The sequence below is a fragment of the Muntiacus reevesi genome, chromosome 2 (assembly GCF_963930625.1).
Source record: "Muntiacus reevesi chromosome 2, mMunRee1.1, whole genome shotgun sequence".
NCBI classification, from domain to species: Eukaryota; Metazoa; Chordata; class Mammalia; order Artiodactyla; family Cervidae; genus Muntiacus; species Muntiacus reevesi.
The window spans coordinates 143,963,551-143,985,932 of NC_089250.1; the positions used below are offsets into that span (position 1 = coordinate 143,963,551).

General features: G+C 44.2%; 2 protein-coding genes and 1 pseudogene across 15 annotated transcripts in view; 2 read left to right on the forward strand and 1 right to left on the reverse strand.

Annotated features, from left to right (window-relative positions):
* Nucleotides 1-22,382, reverse strand: part of SEC31B (SEC31 homolog B, COPII coat complex component) — a 60,873-nt gene that overhangs the window by 9,916 nt on the left and 28,575 nt on the right. For 8 of the 14 annotated variants that reach the window (XM_065923107.1, XM_065923109.1, XM_065923112.1 and 5 more), the window contains one exon: nucleotides 20,457-22,063. The exons of 1 other annotated variant lie outside the window; for it this stretch is intronic. In XM_065923107.1, coding sequence (XP_065779179.1) covers nucleotides 21,578-22,063 — 486 coding nt within the window. In that variant the 3' untranslated portion in view covers nucleotides 20,457-21,577. Of the gene's footprint in view, nucleotides 1-15,943; nucleotides 16,066-17,000; nucleotides 19,481-20,456; nucleotides 22,064-22,382 lie in introns of those variants that run through there. 5 more of the 14 variants (XM_065923114.1, XM_065923113.1, XR_010661550.1 and 2 more) reach the window with 4 other exon arrangements.
* On the forward strand, nucleotides 10,247-12,921 carry LOC136160052 (tigger transposable element-derived protein 1-like; annotated as a pseudogene).
* Nucleotides 12,379-16,549, forward strand: WNT8B (Wnt family member 8B). The gene is made up of 6 exons (XM_065920842.1): nucleotides 12,379-12,389; nucleotides 12,491-12,524; nucleotides 13,297-13,435; nucleotides 14,300-14,425; nucleotides 15,601-15,743; nucleotides 15,955-16,549. Exons 1-6 carry the CDS (start codon nucleotides 12,379-12,381, stop codon nucleotides 16,498-16,500), a joined length of 999 nt encoding a protein of 332 aa, XP_065776914.1. The 3' UTR covers nucleotides 16,501-16,549.

Consider the following 22,382-nt stretch of genomic DNA (forward strand, 5'->3'; position numbering starts at 1 on the left):
TCTTACAACTATAGTATAAGATCCATAAAGCTTATTCAGACTTTACCAGTTCTACATACACCACAGTCAGCACTTCACTGTCCTAGACTAATGGAATATCTCTAAAAGATCACCAAAGCAAGACAGACAGGAGGAGAAAGGAGGTTGGGAAAGAATCAGGTCCTGTCCAAGTCAGGCACTATGGCCACCTGACAGTTAAAGGGGACTGGTACAGTGTGTCTATGGCTTACACCATTTTCCACTGCGACCAACAGTAAAGCTGGGGGAGCTCTGAGGAGACGCTCTCATCAAATTCACCATCTTCAGGCATCTCAAGACAAGGGAAGGGCTGGAGCTTCAACTGGAGTCTTATTGAGGAATCATCCTGCTTCTCTGGCTAAAATCCAAGTCTCCGTGTCTTTGCTTTTGAGCCACTGGAAACTGTTAGCTTCCAAGGTAATAGTCTTCCCTAAAATCAGAAATTCTTCAGAGTTATTATAGGAGTGGAAGTGGTCCAGGGTGGGTGAATCAATAATGGCCAGAGTGCCAAGACTAAGCACACTGCTCTTGGGTGGACAAAGCACTATTTTCACAAGATCCCTAAAGGTTGATCCCAAGAAAAGTACTGAAAGAACACTACAGAGTCTAATACTTAAAAAAATTTCCCATTTCCTTGCAAAGATGACACCCTTTGAAAGGGTCACCGTATGAAGGGGTTTCAGGCTGGGATCACTGCTCGGATTCAGCATATTGGAGGCAGATCAGGAAAACTGGGAGGGCTCAGGCTCCAGAAGTTTATCTAAAGGAGTAACTAAGGAGTCTTCCTAAGAGAGCACTCTCTCTAAAGGAAGGAAATTGAGAAGATCAACTCTTAAATTTGGTCACTGGAATTTGTGAGCAAGCCCCTCAGTTTCAGTCCAGTGAAGGAGGTTGGAGGGTGACCAGGAGGGGGTTATAAGCAAAAACAAAAGAACAGTTTCATGAAACCCTGTAAGACTTGTACACAAACTGCAGTTTTGATACCAAGTGGAAAAGTAAAACTCTAAAAGGGGTTAAAAGATATTTGCCCTGACATTGAAAAAATAGACTTTTAAAAGGAGAAGTTTTAGGTTTACAGAAAATTAGAGCAGAGAGTACAGAGTTCACATCTATCTGCTCCCCTTCTCCCCTGCACAGTTCTCCCAATTATTAATATCTTGCATTAGTGTGGTACATTTGTTGTCCCTGCTTTTTCATCTGTTGAGCCCAATGTGCACAGCAACAGTAACCCAAAATGTACCCAGGGGACGTGGTGGTAGACAAAGCAGAGCCTGGCAGATATGGGTGCCTGGTGGGCATGAAGCCAAAGAGAGCGTTATAGCAATGGAATAATATAAAAGCAGCAGAGACAAGGTGATAGTTAACTGAACCTTTTATGACTGTGGGTAAAACACCCCTAAAACCTCCAAGAAATATCAAGAAATTTTCAGGGATCGGGAGTCCTCAATTAGCATGTGGGACTAAGAGCAAGAGAAATATGAGTTGCAGAAAAGCACAGCAGTAAGGGAGTACATGCTCCAGAAATCAGATTGACTAGGTTCCAACTCCGTCCTTACCATTTAACTAGCTGTGTGACACTGGATAACACTCCACTTCTGTTCCTGTGACTGTAAAATGGAAGACATACTAGCTTCTACCTCATATAATTGTTGTAATAATTATGTGAGCTTAAAACATGTAAAGTACTAAAAAGAGTATTTTGTGTGCATAGAATAAGTCGTGCAGTAACTACTCCATGGGGTGTTATAAAAAAATTGAAAATGATGATACAGGTAGAGCACCCAAAAGAGTTCCTTATATATCTAATAAATTCTAATTATTACTTGTGTGATAAAAATTAAACTTTATATGGGATTAGTATATATACTGGAAGACTAACCAAAGGAGAGGAAACAACTGTAAAATTTTTATTTGGCAGCGTAAAAGCAAAACTAACTACAGTTATTTATGTAAATTGCTTGCTACTTATGCCTAATTGCTATGAAGCACAATAACAATTATACATAGCATTAGTGTGAGATTAACATTGCTAAAAGTTTTGATTATAACATCAACCTCTGTGCACATATGCTCAGTGTTCATTGATGCTCTTGTGGAATGATCTGTTAATGTACCACGCTCATCTGCTCACCATGCTAGAAAATTATTGGGAGCAGAGGCTTGCCACAAACTTTTTTCTCATATCTCCCCAAATCTTTTTTTAGTCCTTTTTATCCTAGACTTTTCTGTTGATTCTGATGATCCTATCATTATTTTTGCAAAATATTTTAATTTATTTTTATTGGGTACTTGCTATGTTCAAGGTACTATATTGGGAGCTGGAGGGGATACAGTGATAACTAAGACAGCCTCTACTTCAAGTTGAGTATAAGGGAATAAAGGAAAACCTTTATATGAGGCAGAAAAAAAAGTTGCTGTGAGTCTTCAAGAAACTGGTTGTGGCTTTTGAGTTAGATACTAATTTAAGAATAAGTAAGATTTTTTACATATTCAGTTCAGTTCAGTTCATTTCAGTCACTCAGCCATGTCTGACTCTTAGCAATCCCATGAACCGCATCACGCCAGGCCTCCCTGTCCATCACCAGCTCCTGGAGTTTACTCAAACCCATGTCCATCGAGTCAGTGATGCCATCCAATCATCTCATCCTCTGTTGGCCCCTTTTCCTCCCGCCTTCAATCTTTCCAAGCATCAGGGTCTTTTCAAATGAGTCACTTCTTCGAATCAGGTGGCCAAAGTATTGGAGTTTCAGCTTCAGCATCAGTTCTTCCAATGAATATTCAGGGCTGATTTCCTTTAGGATGGACTGGTTGGATCTCCTTGCTGTTCAAAGGACTCTCAAGAGTCTTCTCCAACACCATTGTTCAAAAGCATTACATCTTTGGCTCTCAGGTTTCTTTATAGTCTAACCCTCACATCCATACATGACTACTGGAAAGACCATAGCTTTGACTAGACGGACCTTGTTGGCAAAGTAATGTCTCCGCTTTTTAATAATCTGTCTAGGCTGGTCATACGTTTTCTTCCAAGGAGCAAGCATCTTTTAATTTCATGGCTGCAGTCACCATCTGCAGTGATTCTGGAGCCCAGCAAAAATAAAATCTGTCATTGTTTACACTGTTTCCCCATCTATTTGCCATGAAGTGATGGGACCAGATGCCATGATCTTAGTTTTCTGAATGTTCAGCTTTAAACCAACTTTTTCACTCTCCTCTTTCAATTTCATCAAGAGGTTTTTTAGTTCTTCTTCACTTTCTGTCTTAAGGGTAATGTTATCTGCATATCTGAGGTTATTGGTATTCCTCTTGGCAGTCTTGATTCCAGCTTGTGCTTCATCCAGTCCAGTGTATCTCATGATGTACTCTGCATATAAGTTAAATAAGCAAGGTGAAAATATACAGCCTTGATGTATTCCTTTCCCGATTTGGAACCAGTCTGTTGTTCCAAGTCCAGTTCTAACTGTTGCATCCTGACCTGCATACAGATTTCTCAAGAGGCAGGTCAGATGGTCTGGTAATCCCATCTCTTGAAGAATTTTCCACAGTTTGTTGTGATCCACACAGTCAAAGGCTTTGGCATAGTCAATAAAGCAGTAGATGTTTTTCTGGAATTCTCTTGCTTTTTTGATAACCCAGCGGATTTTGGCAATTTGATCTCTGGTTCCTCTGCCTTTTCTAAATCCAGGTTGAACATGTGGAAGTTCACAGTTCACATACTGTTGAAGCCTGACTTGGAGAATTTTGAGCATTACTTTACTAGCATGTGAGACGAGTGCAATTGTGCGGTAGTTTGAGCATTCTTTGGCATTGCCTTTCTTAGGGATTGGAATGAAAACTGACCTTTTCCAGTCCTGTGGTCACTGTTGAGTTTTTTCATATTTGCTGGCATATTGAGTGCAGCACTTTCATAGCATCATCTTTTAGGATTTGAAATAGCTCAACTGGAATTCCATCACCTTCACTAGTTGTTGTGATGCTTCCTAAAGCCCATTTGACTTCGCATTCCAGGATGTCTGGCTCTAGGTGACTGATCACACCATCGTGATTATCTGAGTCATGAAGACCTTTTTTGTATAGTTCTTGTGTGTATTCTTGCCACCTCTTCTATCTTTTGCTTCTGTTAGGTCCATAGCATTTCTGTCCTTTATTGTACCCATCTTTGCATGAAAAGTTGCTTGGTATCTCTAATTTTCTTGAAGAGATCTCTAGTCTTTCCTATTCTGTTGTTTCCCTCTGGTTTTTTGCATTGATCACTGAGGAAGGCTTTCTTATCTCTCCTTGTTATTCTTTTTTACATATTAATTGAGGTATAATTCATGCATTATAAAATTTACCCACTTAAAGGATACACACCAATGGGTTTCAGGATATTAACAAACCTGTACAACCCTCACCACAATCTATTTTAGAACATTTTCATCACCTTAAAAAGAAATCCCTTATCCATTAGCAGCCACGTCCCATTCTTCCACCTGTTAGTCCTTGGCAACTACTAATCTACTTTCAGTTTCTATGGAATTGTTTGTTCTGCTCATTTGCATAAAAAGAATCATATAACATATGGCCTTTTGTGTCTGGCTTTCATTTAGAATGATATTTTCAAGGTTCATTCATGTAGCATTAGTACTCCATTCCTTTTTATGGCCAAATAATATTCCATTGTATGAATAGACCACAGTTTATTCATCCATCCATCACTTGATAGACATTTGGGTTGTTTTCACTTTTTGGCCATCATGAATAATGCTGCTATGAACACTCATGTGTTACAAGTTTTTGTTGGACACATGCTTTTAATTCTCTTGAGTAAATGCCTAGGAGTGGAATTGCTGGGTCATATAGTAACTCTGTGTTTAGCCTTTTGAAGAATTGCCAGACTATTCTCCAAAGTAGTTACACTACTTTGTAATCCCACCAGCAATGTTTGAAGGTTTTGATTTCTCCATCCTTGAGAATACTTGCTATAGTTTTTTTAATTTTTTAGTTTAGTGGGTGTGAATTCTTGCTGTGTTTTTTATTTGTATTTTCATGATAACTAACAATGTGGCTTCCCTGGTGGCTCAGTAGTAAGGAATCTGCCTACAGTGCAAGAGTCACAGAAGATGTGGGTTCGATCCCTGGTTTGGGAAGATCCCCTGGAGGAGGGCATGGCACCCACTCTAGTATTCTTGCCTGGAGAATCCCATGAACAGACTATAGTTCGTAGGGTTGCAAAGAGTCAGACATAAGTGAAGTGACTTAGGATGCGTGCAATGATGTTTGACATCTTATCATGTAGTTAGTGGCTATTTGTACACCTTCTTTGGAGAAATTTTTATTCAGATTCTCTGTCCATTTTATTTTTCTTTCAATTAATTTTTATCAGAGTATACTTGCTTTACAGTGTTGTGCTAGTTTCCAGTGTAGAGCAAAGTGAATCAGCTATGTGTATACATATAACTCCTTTTTTTTGGATTTCCTTCCCATTTAGGTCACCACAGAGCATTGAGTAGAGTTCTTTGTGCTATACATATAGGTTCTTTGCTCATTTTCAAATTGAGCTATTTGCCTTTTCACTCTTTAGCTCAAGTGCTCTTTATATGTTCTGGGTAGTGTCTAACCAGATATATAACTTGTAGACATTTTCTTCCATTCTATGGGGTGTCTTTTTACTTTCTTGATGGTGTCTTTTGAAGCATAAAAATTTTTAATTTTTATTAAGTCTAATTTATCTATGTTTTCTTTGATGACATGTGCTTTTGGTATATCTTAGAAACCATTGCCTGATTCCAGGTCATGAAAAATTAAACCTGTGTTTTTGTCTAAGAGTTTTGTAGTTTTAGCTCTCACACTTAGGTCTATAATTAATTTTTAGTTAATTTTTATGTGGTATGAGGTAGAGATCCAACCTCATTCTTTTGTATATGGATATCCAGTTGTCCCAGCACTATTGGCTGACAATACTAAGAATAGATAAGATTAATGGAACAGCATAATCAAAGGCATAGAGGCATGAATGCATGGGTTTCCAAGAATAGCAACTGGTTAGGCCTGACTAGGGGCTTCCTGGTGGCTCAGACAGTAAAGAACCTGCCTGCAACGCAGGAGACTTGGGTTTAATCCCTGGGTTGGGAAGATCCTCTGGAGGAGGGCATGGCAACCCACTCCATGTATTCTTGCCTGGGGAATCACAAGGACAGAGGAGCATGGTGGGCTACAGTCCATGGGGTCACAAAGAGTCAGACAGAACTGAGCAACTAAGCCCGCAGAGGCCTGACTAGAGGACTAGACAAGTAGGGGTGTTCTATGGAAAATGACCCTGGAAAGGGATGTAGGGTCAGATTATGGAGAGCCTTAAGTGGCCAGAGGTGGAGAACTACAAAAGATTCTTGAGTAGGATGACACTGGAATCAGGCTTTAGGAAGACTGATCTAGCTCAGACGGTACCTGACAGGAATTGGATAAAAACAGTTAGAAAGGTTAATCACTAGAGTTCTACAGTGGTTTAGGTCAGGGGTCACAACTCAGCTGCAACAGTGAGAGTCACTGAGACAATGAGAAAGGAAAGAGGGAGCTTGTATGTGAAAAATATTACAAAGGTAAGATACACTTGGGTTTTAATAACTGGTTGGATGCCAAGAACGGATTGAGAGAGACTGGGCGGTAGGGGTAGGGCAGGGAGGAAACAGTGAAGCCAGGAGAAGTGGCTAGTTGGCAGGGAAGATGATTTAACTTTTAAATATTCTGTCCTCCATTGTTTACTGGCTATTTCTATTTCTTTTGGGATTTATGTTGTTCATGTCCTTTTTTTTTTTTTTTTAAGTGTGTTCTTTTTAATATGTAAGAGCTCTTCATGTGTCATATATTGTAAGCATTTCCCCCAATTTGTCATATGTCCTATACAAGTATTATGTCATCTGACCCTCTCAATAGCCTCTGAAGTTGCCACATCATAACCCCATCAGTTATAGTTGAGGTTAACTGAGCACAGACTACTCTCTTTCCCAGGGTCACATAGTTAATAAGTAGCAGAGCTGGGACACCAACCCTCTGGCTCTAGAACTTCCTCGCTCAGGTTTTCTGCCTCATAATAAGGCAAATTTAGTAATAGTTTCCTAGAGAATCATCTGTACTTTAAACAAATTTTAAAGAAAATAGGGTATATTTAAATCTTTTATAGTATTCTCTTTGCACACACCAACTTAATTGTATGTATTTGTGTTTCTCTTTTCTTGATGGCTCTAGCTAGAGATTTGTTGTCTTACTATCTTTAAAAGACAGCCCTATAAAACTACCATTTTTCTGGCTTCTAATTCTTTAACTTTTGCTCTTATCTTTTTTATTACAGTTCCCTATTTTTCTTACGTTCACTTTGCTGATTTCAAGAACACATGGCAACATTTTTTTTAACTTTTAAAAAAAGTACTTAGAGTTTTTCTCTTACTAGTGACTTTTAACCAGCATGAGAATGGGGAGGAAGGCTAATTATAATCTCCAGGAGGACTTTTTCACAGATAATCTACTATTCTCTTGTCCCTTGCACCAAATGCCCATCCCACCCCAACCTATGAGGAATATACTATGTTAAGAGTGCTTTCTAATAGCTGTGTGTTTCCCCTGTAAGAATAAAACTTAAGTTTTAACCACATCCCATGAGTCTTCATATGGTATTCTCATTGTTAATATTTAAATAGGCATTGAAGTTATTTGGAAGGTGTGCTTTTTCATATTAAATGGTAAAAATTAAGAAAATAAACATACTGTCATCACAATCTGAAGCATTCCCAGTAGAGAAGTCTAGTATTTGTTTGGAAACGTAGCTCTGGATCTCAAGATGGAAGTCAGGGTTGGAGGTAAAGATTTGGGAGATATTGCATATTCATGGTGGTAAGACCTTGAGCATGAATGAAGGATTCTCTCCTTTCCCCATCTCTCTAGATTGCTGTTCCTTCTGAGTTTCCTCAGATGATACTTCTTCCTGCTCCCACCCCTAAATGTGAGTTCCTTTGTTCTTTCATTCAACAAATATTTATTAAATGGTTACTATCCTCAGGCACTGTTCAAGGCATTGATAATATTTGGTGAACAAAACAGACCAAAAGAAAAAACAAGGGGAAAAAAAACCCTTGCCTAATGAGGCTTACAATCTAGTGGAAGGAGAATATACAAATAAAGATGTAAAACATGGCATTTAGATGATGAAAAGTGCCATGGAGAAAAATAGAGCAGAGAGAGGGAGTGGAAGAAGTTGTAATTTTTAAATAGATGATCCAGGAAAGACTCAGGGAAAATGACACGTTTGATTGAAAGGCCGGTGCAAGTGAAGGAACAAGCTATATGGTTATATGGGAAAAGCATTCCAGACAGAAAAGAAAGCCCATGCAATAGCCCAGAGGCTGGAGAGTACCTGATGTGCTGGAGGAACAAGAGGACCAGTCTGGCTGGAGCAGATTGAGGGGAGAGTAGCAGGAGATTAGACCAGAGGCATAACTGTGTACCAGATTGCATAGGATCTCATAAACCACACTAAGAATTTGGCTATAATTCTTTGTGAGATTTAAGAATCAAAACAAAACACTAGAGGATTTTGAGCAGAGTGGCAAAAATTTGATTTATATTTTAAAGGGATCACTTTTAAAGGGATCAATCATTTTGAGCATAGATATGGGAAGAATAAGGGTAGAACCAAGGAGTTCAGTTAGCAGACTATGACAACAGTCCAGGCAAGAGATAATGACACCTTGGACCAGGGTGACAGCAGTGAAGGTGTTGGGAACTGGTTAGAGTCTGGATATATTTTGAACTGGAGCTGGCAGGAGCTGATGACAGACTGAACACAGGATGTGAGAGAAAGAAAAGAGTTAAAGATGACACCCAGCAGTTGGAAGAAAGAACTGTCCTTTCCTTAGATGAGGAAGACAAGGGGAGGAGCAGGTTTGAAATGGTGACAGCGAAGATCAAAACTGTTTCGGCAAGTCTGAGCTGCCCATTAAAGCCTGAAGTGATGTCAAGAAATATAGTTAGGGGAATTCCTGTGGTCCAGTGGTTAGCTCTCTGAGTTTCCACTGCAGGGGTCCCAGGTCCAGTCCCTGGTCGGGGAAGTAAGGTTCTGTAAGCTATGCAGCATGGCCAAAACATAAATATATAAATAAATAATACCTCAAACCCTAATTCCTTTATATATATATATATCTTCCCTGGTGGCTCAGTCGGTAAAGAATCTGCCTGCCATGTGGGAGACCCAGGTTTGATCCCTGGGTCGGCTGGAGAAGAGAATGGCAACCCACTCCAGGTTTCTTGCCTGGAGAATTCCATGGACAGAGGAGCCTGTCAGGTTGTAGTCCATGAGGTCACAAAGAGTCAGACACAACTGAGTTTTATATATTATATGTATTTATGCAAATCTGGAGTTTAACAAAAGGTCTGAGAAGAGCCTGGGTCGTGTCATCAGCAACTGTATGTAAAAGGAATGGGAAGCTTACACCTCCATGTAGTAGCAGTATGCTGCTTGAACCACATTCTGTAGAGCCATCTCCATCTTCCACTGTCTGTTAGCATCTTTCCTTTAATCATATTACTGTCCCTAGGTGGCACACATATACACTTAAATTCCTTCCTCTTTGGCTCTCCTCACATTACACACTCACTATGCCTTCTATAATCCATATTCTATGTCACTCCCTGAAAGGACATATAAGACTGCAAACTTAATCAATAAATGTGTGGGTTCTGACTGATCCACCCACCAGCCTTTCTCATCTCTCTCCCTTTCCTCAGGCTTCCCTATTCCCTGACACAGCAATATTGAAATCAGGCCAGTTGAAAACACCACAATGATCTCTAAGTGTTCCAGTGAAAACAAGAATCACTCATTTTAAATCAAAAGCTATAAATTATTAAGTTTAGTGAGGAAGTTAGGCTCCTTTCTCAAACATTGTGAATGCAAAGGAACAAATTTCTTACGGAAATTTAAAGTGCTGCTCCAGTGAACACAAGAATGATAAGTGAGGGGCTTCCTTGGTGGCTCAATGGTAAAGAATCTGCCTGCCAATCAAGGCAGGAGACACAGGTTCGATCACTGATCCGGTAAGATCCCACATGCCAGGTAGCAACTAGCCTGTGCACCACAACTACTGAGCCTGTGCTCTAGAACCTGGGGGCCACAACTACTGAGCCCATGTGTTGCGACTACTGAAGTCCACACGCACCTTAGAGACTGTGCTCCACAGCAGAAGCCACAGCAGTGAGAAGCCTGCACCTAGCAACAAGAGAATGGCCCCCGCTCTCTGCAACTACAGAAAAGCCTGCACGTCAATGAGGACCCAGCACAGCCACACACACAAAAAAAAGAATGATAAATGAAACAGTCTACATGGAGAGAGTATTAGTATTAGTGGTCTGGATAGAAGATCAAACCAGCCACAACATTCCCTTAAGCCAAAGCCTAACCCAAAGCAAGGACCTAAGTCTTTTTAATTCTGTAAAGCCTGAGAGAGGTGAGGAAGATGCAAAAGAGAAGTTTGAAGCTATCAGAGGTTGGTTCGTGAGGCTTATGGAAAAGAAGGCATCTCCATAATATAAAAAGGCAAGGGCAGACAGCAAATGCTGATGTAAATCTGCAGCAAATTATCCAGATTCCAGATCTAGTCAAAATAATTAATGAAGGAAGCTAAATTAAACAATGGATTTTCAATATAGATGAAACAACCTTCTACTGAAAGAATATGCCATCTAGGACTTTCATAGCTAGAGAGGAAAAGCCAATGTTCAGTTTCAGAACTTCAAAAGACAGGTTGACTCTTGTTAGGGACTAAGGCAGCTTGTGATATAGACTGAAGTCAATGTTCATTTAACCTTTTGAAAATTCCAGGGCCCTTAAGAATTACGCTAATTCTGCCCTATAAATGGAACAACAAAGCCTGGATTACAGCACATCTGTTTACAACATTGTTTACTGAATATTTTAAGCCCAATGTTGAGAACTATTGCTCAGAAAAAACAGATCATGTTCAAAATATGACTGCTCACTGACAATACACCTGAGAACTCTAATGGAGATGTACAGTGAAATTAATGCTATTTTTCATGCCTGCTAACACAACATTCATTTTGCAGCCCATGAATCAAGGAATAATTTTGACTTTCAAGTCTTATTATTTAAGAAATACATTTTATAAGGCTATAACTGCCATGAATGAGTCCTCTGTACAAAGTTAATTGAGAACCTTCTGAAAAGGCTGGACCATTCTAGAAAACCAAGAACATTCAGGATTCATGGGAAGATGTCAAAACATCAAGTTTAAGAGGGGTTTGGAAGAAGTTGATTCCAATCCTCATGGATGACTTTGTGAAGTTCAAGATTTGAGTGGAGGAAATAACTGCAGGTGGAAAAAGAACTAGAATTAGAAGCAGAGTCTGAAGATGTGACTGAATTGCTGCAATTTCATGATAAAACTTCAATGGATGAGAAGTTGCTTCTTATGGATGAGCAAAGAAAATGGTTTCTTGAGATGAACTCTACCCATGGTGAAGAGGCTGTAAAGATTGTTGAAATGACAACAAAGGATTTAGAATATTACATAAACTTAGTTGATAAAGTAGTGACACTATTTGAGAGAATTGACTCCAATTTTGAAAGAAGTTCTACTCTGGGCAAAATGCTATCAAACAGCACTACATACTACAGACGAATCATTCATGAAAGGAAGAACCAATCAATATGGCAAAATTTATTGTCTTATTTTAAGAAATTGCCATATCTACTCCAGCCTTCAGCAACCACCACCCCGGTCAGTCAGCAGACATCAACATCAATGCAAGACCCTCTACCAGCAAAAAGAGTATGACTCAGGAAGCCTCAGGTGATGGTTAGCACTTTTAACAGTAAGGTATTTTTTTTTTTTTTTTAGAACTTCCCTGGTGGGCCAGTGGTTAAGATTCCGCCTGCAGGGGACTTGGGTTCAATCTCTGCTCCGGGAAGATTCCACATGCCATGGGGCAACTAGGCCTATTCACCATAACTACTAAGTCAGCGCTTTAGAGCCTGTGCTGTGCAACAAGAGAAGCAGTGGCACTGAGAAGCCCACACACCACAATGAAGAGTGGTCCCTCCCCCCACAACTAGAGAAAATCGGCATGCAGCAACGAAGACCCAGCACAGCCCAAAATAAATAAATGTCAAGGTTGTAAAATCCATTAAAAAATAAAGTATTTTAAAATTAGGGTACATACATTGTGCTTTTTTAAGATGATGCTATTGTACACTTAACAGACAACAGTATAGTGTGAACATAGCTTTTATATGTACTGGGAAACCAAAAAATTCATGTGATTGGCTTTATTGCAACATTTGCTTTATTGCAGTGGTCTGAAACCAAACCAGGAATGTCGCTGAGGTATGCCTATATATTTGCTGAAGTAATTCTTAAAACTCTTGGCATCAGAAATGAGTCGGTGTATCTCTATTATGTAACTCTGTGGTTTTTCTCTCTTCTAGGTCAGTGAACAATTTCCTGATGACTGGTCCAAAGGTAAGAAAAAAATTCATTTGATTTATTTGGACTTCACTTAACTTCTTGACTGAGGACTACACATGTCAATTTCTTTTCATTATATCCACATCTTTTATTATATTGTGTATCTTTTAGGCAGAAAAACTGTGGCACAGAAAGGGATACACTCCAAATTACACAGCAAACTAATGTCCGAGCCAGGACAAGAACTCAGAAACATTGACTCTGAATTTATGGCCAGAATAAAAGTTTTCTTCTGTAGTGTCAGGCTATAGTCAGCGATCCTTCTCAGCGCGGGATGGGGGTGGGGGGTGCGGCAGGGGCAGGCCATCCTCCATCTTTAAAATGCTAGCATTCTACTACATGATCTCTAAGAATATTTCCAGCTACAAAATGTTCTCTTCATAGGATGAAAACAGTTGGAAATTCATGAATCATGTAACTGAGTCTCATTTTGAAGTGACAGAGTACAGTAAATAGAGGTAGTGAGGTCTAGAGTCTAATGAAACACCAGTTTCATTCCTACTTCCACCATTTGCTAGTGGTGGGACCTTGAGCAAATTGTTTTAATCACCTTTCTGAGCCTTAGGTTACTATTCTATAAAATGGTACCAATTTCACAAGGTTATTTGCGATGTTACATTAGACAGCATATTGAAAGTGCTTACTCTGTCATTAATTTGGAGGAGTGGGAAAGTGTGCAGGAAAAGATGCGCTTGGCCACTTTAAGGCAAACGCCTACCAAGTTCAGCTGCTGTGAGTCTGAAGTTTGACACCTGTATCCCTGCAGGCTTACCTGATCTACTCCAGCAGCGTGGCAGCTGGTGCCCAGAGTGGAATTGAAGAATGCAAATACCAGTTTGCTTGGGACCGCTGGAACTGCCCTGAGAGAGCCCTGCAGCTGTCCAGCCATGGTGGCCTTCGCAGTGGTAAGGAAAGCTTCAGCCACAGGTCCCTGGACCCCTTGGCCACAGGTTAGAGCCCCACTCTCCAGGGATGGAACCCAGCCTCCTCTCTACCTTTGTTCCTCAGCTGGTCTCTGCTCTCAGGTCATCTCCCTCTCTAATATCTTCTCTGTTTTTTGCTCCAGCTCCTCTTTTTCTTTACTGACACCCTCTCTACTCAACAAATGGCCCTTGCCTCATCCCCAATCCTATACCATCTGCAGCCTCCTAGCTTCCTCAAAATATAAATAGATAGGTAGAGGTCATATATTTTCACACCTCTTAGCCTCTTCCTTTAGCAGGCTCAGTAGAGAGGTACAGGGCAAGTAGAAACTGACTTGGAGACCAGATTCCCATACAGAAGATTGAAAAGTGGCCATGCCAGGAAATGATTCAGGACTAGCTAGCACCTCTCAGAAGCCTCTCAGACTTTGATGTTCCAACAGAAAGTGGGGATGGGTTCTTTACAACCTGACCTTCAGATTCTTCCCCATTTCTTTCTTGGTCTCTTTCCCACCTAAATGCCACCCATATCAACAATACTCTAAACACTCAGTCATAAAATGTGTAACCTGAAAAGATGGGAAGAGAGAAGAGCTGAGCTGAGACCAGGACTGGAGCAGATCCTGAAAGAGAGTAAGGTACATTATAAAGGTGGCAAGGTATATATTGGGTTGGCCAAACAGTTTGTTGGGGTTTTCCATAAGATCCTGTGGAAAAACCTGAACTAACTTTTTGGCCAACCCAATAGAATGGAGCAGAGTGAGGAAGGTATAATGATGGTATTAAAAGTATGTCTTTGGGCTGTAAGTCCTCCCTCTAACTCCCTCAATTTTTGGTTCCTGCCAGCTAATCGGGAGACAGCATTTGTACATGCCATCAGTTCTGCCGGGGTCATGTACACTCTGACTAGAAACTGCAGCCTTGGGGATTTTGACAACTGTGGCTGTGATGACTCCCGCAATGGGCAACTGGGTAAGTAGTGAGCTTGGGGGTGGGTAGGGCAGCCCAGTGAAGTTCACTCAGGCAATGAAAAGCTTGGCAGGGACTTGGTGGAGTGAAGAAGGGTTGTAGTCTTCTAAATCTGAGGAAAATCAAGGTGGACCACTTTGAGCCCAAGCGGCGCTACAGTGAAAAACAAGGCCATAGGTAGCTGGGGGCCCTTTTCTCACAGGGTGTTTCCCTTAATTTAAGTACAATAGCGATAAAAGAACAGTCCCTTCAGATTCTAACCTATTACTGTCTCAACCATGGCAGGGGAGCCCTTCCACACTGTCTAATGAAGGAAAACTACAGGGCTCAAAATAGCAAGGAGTTAAAACTCCCCTCCAGGTCCTCCCCACCTTTCCATACAGAATAAGGAACTTTCTCCCCGGAAGAAAGGAAGGGACCTTAAGATTGATTACGTTCAGCTCAATCCCAGTGAATCCCAGTCTCTGGCCGGTCTCAGGCATTCCTTGCCCCAGTTGTTGAAAGCTAGCTAATCAAAAATAATCATGAGGAAAAACAGACCCCCTCAAAACAATGTATCTCTGCATATATGTTTTCTATATACACCTACTCTCTTCTTAGCGCAGTAGCTCACTCATCTGACTGCTGCCCCTTCTCATCTCATTAAAGGTGATCTGTTCCTGTAAAGTGCCAGTCTTGTGTTTTTTTCCTCGAACTTCGCCTTCTCTAACTCCCTTACCTTACACCTATCCCTATCTCATTTCCCCCGTTTACCTCCACTGTCCTCTGCAGTCCTCTGCCCTCCACCTCAACTGCCAACTGCTGTTCCATATTATCTCAATTGGCCTCTCTCCTCCTCAGGGTCTGCACTTTCCTCACGTTTTCCACACCACTTTGTGCCTTCTGGACGTCAATCTTTGGCAGAGCATGTGTACACTCTGCCTGAAGGCCGGGGAACAGGCACCTGCCTCCCGTGGTAGCTACTTTAACGTCACTGGAGTCCTGAGCAGGGGATGGGCTGAAGCTAGGAGTAGGAGTACAAAGGTGTCAAAAATAAATCTGGGGTGAAACTAACCTGGAGCGAGGGCACTCACCCCACCTGAATCCTTCCCCAATCCCCCCTAACCCACTTAGAACCAGCAGCCCAGGAGGCTCCGTGCAGCCTGCTCAACGGCCTTTCTGCCCACCACGTTTTCCAGGGGGCCAAGGCTGGCTGTGGGGAGGCTGCAGCGACAACGTGGGCTTTGGAGAGGCAATATCCAAGCAGTTCGTTGATGCCCTGGAGACAGGACAGGATGCTCGGGCAGCCATGAACCTGCATAACAATGAGGCTGGCCGCAAGGTGAGTCCTGCAGCCCATGGAATCAGGTGCCTGGCTCCATCTACTACCAGGCCTAGGTGCGAACAGCCCGTCAAGTCTTTTATCAGACTGGGCAAACGTGGTACCAAGCCGGCTGGCCAGGTAGACTTGCAGGAAGCCTCGCAACTCACCAGAGGGCGAGACTCCCCAGGGACGCAATCCCTGGCCCGCTCACTCGTAGCTCTCTCCCCAGGCGGTGAAGGGCACCATGAAACGCACGTGTAAGTGCCACGGGGTGTCTGGCAGCTGCACCACGCAGACCTGCTGGCTGCAGCTGCCGGAATTCCGAGAGGTGGGTGCGCACCTGAAAGAGAAGTACCACGCGGCTCTCAAGGTGGACCTGCTGCAGGGTGCAGGCAACAGCGCGGCGGGCCGCGGTGCCATCGCTGACACCTTTCGCTCCATCTCCACACGGGAGCTGGTGCACCTGGAGGACTCCCCGGACTACTGCCTGGAGAACAAGACGCTAGGGTTGCTGGGCACCGAAGGCAGAGAGTGCCTGCGGCGCGGCCGGGCCCTGGGCCGCTGGGAGCGCCGCAGCTGCCGTCGACTCTGCGGGGACTGCGGGCTGGCGGTGGAGGAGCGCCGCGCCGAGACAGTGTCCAGTTGCAATTGCAAGTTTCACTGGTGCTGCGCGGTCCGCTGCGAGCAGTGCCGCCGGCGAGTCACCAAGTACTTCTGCAGCCGCGCGGACCGGCCACGCGGGGGCGCGGCGCACGAACCCGGGAGAAAACCCTAAGCGACTCCTCTCCCCTCTTGTTTCCCGGTTGGTCCTTGGCTTTTCTTTTTTTAAGAGACCCCAGTAGTGAGGAATCTAGGGAATAGGGACCCCACACTACCAAGGCCAGGGATCCCGAGGGGGAAAGCTGCTGCATTCTCTCCAGAGCTCGCCACTTCCCCACCTGTTTCCACAGTTCCTCTGCTGTCGGCATCGTTTGCCCACCACACTGAGACCTACAGCGCTCTGTTCTGAGACTCTGAGCTATTGATCTTCCCAGGACTTCGAAGAGAACGGGCGTTCCTTCTCCCGGTCCTACCTGACCTAGCCTGTGGAACTCAAGAACTGGAAGAACCCATCTGAGATATGAAGGGCCCAGAGAAAGCATGGCTTTCTTTTTTTTTACCCACCCCCCCCCACCCCCCCACCCCACCCCCGTTACCCCTACTCCCCAATTTTCTGCTGTCAGCTCTCTGCCACAGCCACACCTTCCTTGGGCAGAGGCCCTCTTGTGCTTCTGATTCCCTAACTGCTGGCATAGACTCCCCAAGAATCTCTACTTTCCCTCCCCTTATTCTTCCTTCTTTCTCTGAAAGAGATACTGAGGAAACCGACCCAAGAAAAAGCACGTCTTTAGGGGTTGGTTCCTAGAGGCGGAAGTTTAAGATGGAGGAAGTGGGAACGCTTGAGTGCTGACTTGATGAAAACCAAGGGTGCCACTCACCCTTGTCGTGTCTCTAATGGCCATTGCCAGTGGGGCAATGACCTTCCTAGACAATCATCCAAGGTGCCCCAGACATATACCCACAACATCCAGGCATGAGGTAAGAGGAGAGTGCCAGTTATTTCCTACCCTTTCAAATAAGCTTCTGCGTGCTCCTAACCTACATTCTCCTAGCAACCAACTTTACCTCTACTCTTCCCCAAAGGATCTTATTCCCGGGAGCCAAGACTGACATAAATAAAGCTAATTTCCCTTCAGACCCTGGTTTGCACCTCTGAAGACAGGTCATGAGGAATGAGAAGCTGGGATCCCTCCTTTTTACTAACCTGATTCTCAAATAGGCAGGATTCAAGTACTGGATACTTTTCTTCAATATGTAAACTTCCTGCAATGAAACTGTTAATAGGAAGTTCAGTACCTTGAACCTTAATTTATTGCAGTCACTGTGACATCTTTTTTTCCAGGTATTGAACTTATTCTTGGGGCTATGGGGAAGGGTGCATGGAAGACGTAACCTTTAGGCTCTCTCCTCCCTCCCACCTTGCCTGGATACTATCCTCCTGTGGGCCTCACTTCCCTGATGGCGTAAGTAGTTATCCTGGCCTGGCTGAGGTTCATCTGCCAAGTATTAGGAAATCATGCCCATAAATCTTCCACTGATACATTTACTCAGTGGCTAAGACCTTGCTACTTGTGGTGCTTCTGATTCTCTTCTCAGAAGGAAGCAGTACAGCAGGGACTTGCTGATGGAATAGGGCTCAGGAAGGGAAGAACTAACTCCTGACAGACCCTCTGGAGTCCAAGGAGCCTCCCAGTCATCTCCTTCCCCTAGGCTGGTCCTGGATCTGGGTGCCAGGCAACCCTCTGGAGCAGAATGGGTCAAATGCTAGAAGACTTCATCTCATCTCTTGTAGAGCAGAGCACAGGGAAAGAGTAGCTCCAAGTGGGTAAAATGGGAGGAGGCCCTAAGGGTCGATCAGTGAGAGCAGAATGGCTCCCATACTCCAAACTGAGACAACAGCAAGGGCAGATCTCAAATCCCTGGCCTCATCCCTACAAGTCTTCTGGTCCCACTAACACCTACTAAGGAGAGAGGCTCACCTTCCCTCCTTACAGGGTACATGCTGCCCTCCAGGGTGTTGGGAGTGCTTCACTTCCAGTTCTACCAGCAAAGGCTTTTTGCTCCTTTCCTCAGCTTTGATCTGGGCCTCATGGATCTCCCATCTAGCCCTTTGTCCCTAATCAAGCAGTAGCATGCACTAACTTGGCTGTCCCACTTGGTAGAATTGCTTGACAGTGTTCAGTAAGAAAAACTGGCAAGGAAGCTAGAAAATATAAAAGTAAAACCTTGTAAAGGAAAGTGACATTCCCCAGGAGGTCTCTCAGCATACTACTAGGAGAACTATCATGTGACCTGTGTGACAACTCCAGGTTGGTATTTGAAACATGTCACGCTGCCAGAAAGTTCTTTCACAGGTTATTGTTTTATATTCCCAAATGTCTATGACTGATACCACATTCATGTCTATAAAGAAAACAATACTGAGCTACCTTAGATCTGGATTACTTTCCCCCAGCCCCTTACATTATCCATTGATTCATTTATTCATTCAACAAAGACCACAGTAGAAATACAGTGGTGAACAACATACTGACCTCCTGCATTCGTGGAGTTTAAGTTCTCTCTTATAATCAATCACCAGTGCTGTGTTCCTCTTTATAAATGTGGACAACCAGACTGGCTGCTTGGGAAGATTCAACTTCAAGGTCAGCGAGTGAAACATCTTTTGTTTTACAGATCTAAACTGACGCTGAGAAAGATGTCTGGCTTGTTCCACCAACTAGTAAGGTACCATGGGGTGAGTTCTGGAACCCAGGCCCCTCCCCTCCTCTTGTGTGCTCCTTAGGAGTCCATCTGTCTCAGCCAGGGGACAGAAGTGGAGGGAGGTCCTGAGAAGTGACAAGGATGCTGGGTGGAGGGGACAAAACACTGTCTCCTTCCTGTCCCTGGCCTGTGAGCCTACACACAGGCAGGGCTTTCTTTCCTTGAAAAGAATCTCAGCCTCAACTGGCCTTAGCAGCAGGTTAGGGCAAAGACAGAGACAGGGTCGTGCTCAGCACTGGCGGTGCTGGGGGTGGTGGGAGGGAAGGGCAGGCCAGGGCACTCGCCTATTGTGGGTCTGGATTGGATGCTTCCACTCATTCATTTCCTTTTAATTAACCCGCATTCCTGGAGGAGAAATATTTATGTTGGCTCCCATAGAGGCAATCTGCAGACTGGAAAGAAGGGGGAAGAAAGCCGGCCTTAGCAAAACAATATCTCTCAAGAGCTCAAGAAGAGAAAATAAGAGAACAAAATGCCATTAAAATAGCCTTCTACCCCCACCGGAGTCAATGAAAACTTCATTTCACATGCTAATCCCCCACTCCGCCCCCTTCCCTTCTCACAACACCTTTCCGAAAGTGTTTGGGAAAAGTCTTCGCAGTCAGTACACAGCTCCCCGCAGCTCAGACTTCTCCTTGTGTTAGTTCAGGGCCCCAAGTGGGGCTCTCGCTCCAGCAGCGGCTTTTTTCTCCCCCACTTTAATTTAAACAAAGACTTCAGAGTTCATCAACCTCCCACTGAAATTCACAGCTGCTGAACAAACTAATCCCCTCTCCCGGCCTTTCTTCCCTTCAATGGGCTCTTGGCTTCAAAGACACTTTGGGAAAGGACTTTGCTGGGGCTCACACTGCTTTATCAATAGAAGTTAGTGCAAGTATTATCTGAAGAGCAAGTGGCTTTACAAACAAATACTGCCTAACAATCCCTTCCTCCCAAACACACACATCTAGCCTGCAGACATGATGGGATCTACAACAGGATTAGAGATCGTACCCCTGGCTTCACACCCGGCCCCTTTGTGTAGCTGAGCTCAGCCCTGAAGTGGTGTGGGGAAAACCCTGGAGCTGAATGTCAGGCACAGATGGACACATGGACACACACACACACACACACACACACACACACAGTGATGTGGGGAAAACCCTGGAACTGAATGTCAGGCAAAGATGGAGACACACACACACACACACCCGAAGTGTGTGGAGCTGAATGTCAGGCACGGATGGAGACATGCACGTGCGCGCGCATGCATGCACACACACACACACACACACACAGACACACACGCGCGCATGCATGCGCGCGCGCACACACACACACACACACACACACACACACACACACACACACACCCTCCAAGTGGCCATAAATGCTGCAAGGAGAGAGCCTAATTCAGTGCCACCTCCTTTCTTCAACTCTCCTGACTTCCTATCTGTCCCCAAGCGCCTCCCCTGCCTTACTGAGGTACAGGAAGCAAGAACAAAGGACTGGGAAGACAGGTAAGAGCAAAATAGGACCCAGAGGAGATAATAATTGGGAGATGACTGAGGAAACCAAACTAAAGCAGCTTTATTGCACATAAAGTACATCAGGGCTTCAGTGCAGGGTCCAACCATGAAAGTGCAGCCAAAGAGAGAAGGCAGCCCTGAGATGTGTGGGGGTGGGGAAGAAGGGCCTCCAAGTCTTGAAGAAGAGTACCAGAAGAGTCTTTCATTACTATGGCTCCTATTCCAGAACCAGGCTTCTAATCACAGAATGAATGGGTCTAGATCTTGCCTGGGCCAGAACTCAGGCAGGCTGAGTCAGGGGCTGCTCCCCATGGGCAGTGGTCCTTCTGCTCCTTTCCCATAGTTTAAGACAACTCTCAGCAAAAGGCAGTGCACTCCTTCCGCCCTCCACCTCACCTAGTTAACCCTTAACAATGCTGGCAGAGGAAAAATCCCTTCTTAAAAGGGCCTGAGTTCCTTCTCTTGGTTCTGCTCAGCACCCATCACTCATGTCTAGGATTTGTTGGAAGGGTGAGCAGCGGTCAACTCTACCCCCGTCTCTGGGACTCAGAGAAGTATGGAAACATGAAGTCAGAGGCAAGGAGAAGGTAAAGTCAGGCTCATAACCCACAGAAGGGGAAACACATAAGACCCACACGATGGGTATGGCAGAGGTAGACTTGAAAAAATGATCCTGCTCACCCTCTCAGAAATCACTTGGACAGAATACCCCTGGGGGAGAAGGCACCCTATGTCAGCCCCTGTTGGAGTATAGTTTTAGGGAAAGTGAAGAGAACAGGCTGAGCGAGCCCTGGGCAGATCCCAGAGGGCCAGGCATAAAGTTGTAGACAGCAGGCACTCTGCTGGTTTACACCATCATATACCTGGCAGCAAGGGAGGAAGGCTGGGAAAAACAAACAGAATCTGTTCCAAAATTCCCTTCCTGCAGGAAGGGATTAAGTAACAGTAAAAGTGGTCTCCTGGCAAGAGGAGATGCCTGGTTTAGATGTGCAGCTTATGAGCAATGGTGAGGACAGACTTCAGGACAGGCATGAAGCTGGAGACCTCACTGAAGCTGCTGCAGCCCACCACCTGGGCATGCACCATGAGGCCCTGCTCTGAGTTTCCTGCGTCCACACATCGGGCAATCTCATGGAGCCCAGCCAGCACAGGAGGCGAGAGCTGTGGAGGGATTGGCCCAGAGTTAGTAAGCTCAACTCCACCCCTACCCTGGAAGGATGGAGGGGAGAAGCGAGGACTCCATTCTGGAGTTCTGGAGCCCAGTCCAGGCAACATGTCTATATTCTGTAGGAAACCCAGGGTCATGAGGCTTATGGGAAGAGACACTGCGTGCCCTTTGGCCATGGGTGAGGGTGGAAAAACAGGAGGCAGATGAGCACCACTGAGTGTACTTACTGTCCCCTCACAGAGCTTGCCATACAGACATTCTAGACGTTGCGCAGCTTCATCTAGCTTCCGTTTTGTTTTCTGCAGGGAGGGAAATGGATTCTAATTCCAGCCCCTAAGCCTAATACTACACAGGACCATAAAGAATCATGGTACCTTTAGAGCTAGAATGCTCTTTGTTTCATTTGACAGAGGACAAATGGAGACCTGAAGAGGGTAAGTGACTTGCTCTAACTGACTCAGCCAGGAATGAATGGCAGGTCTCCTCACTACTGATCTCACCCTCCTTCCAGTACTCCCTGCTGCCTTTCCAAGAGCTAAGTCTCGGTGCTGTTGGGTCCTGCTACCAAGGAGCTAAACTCCAGACCAGACAAGTCCTCCCCAACTCCATACCGACAAT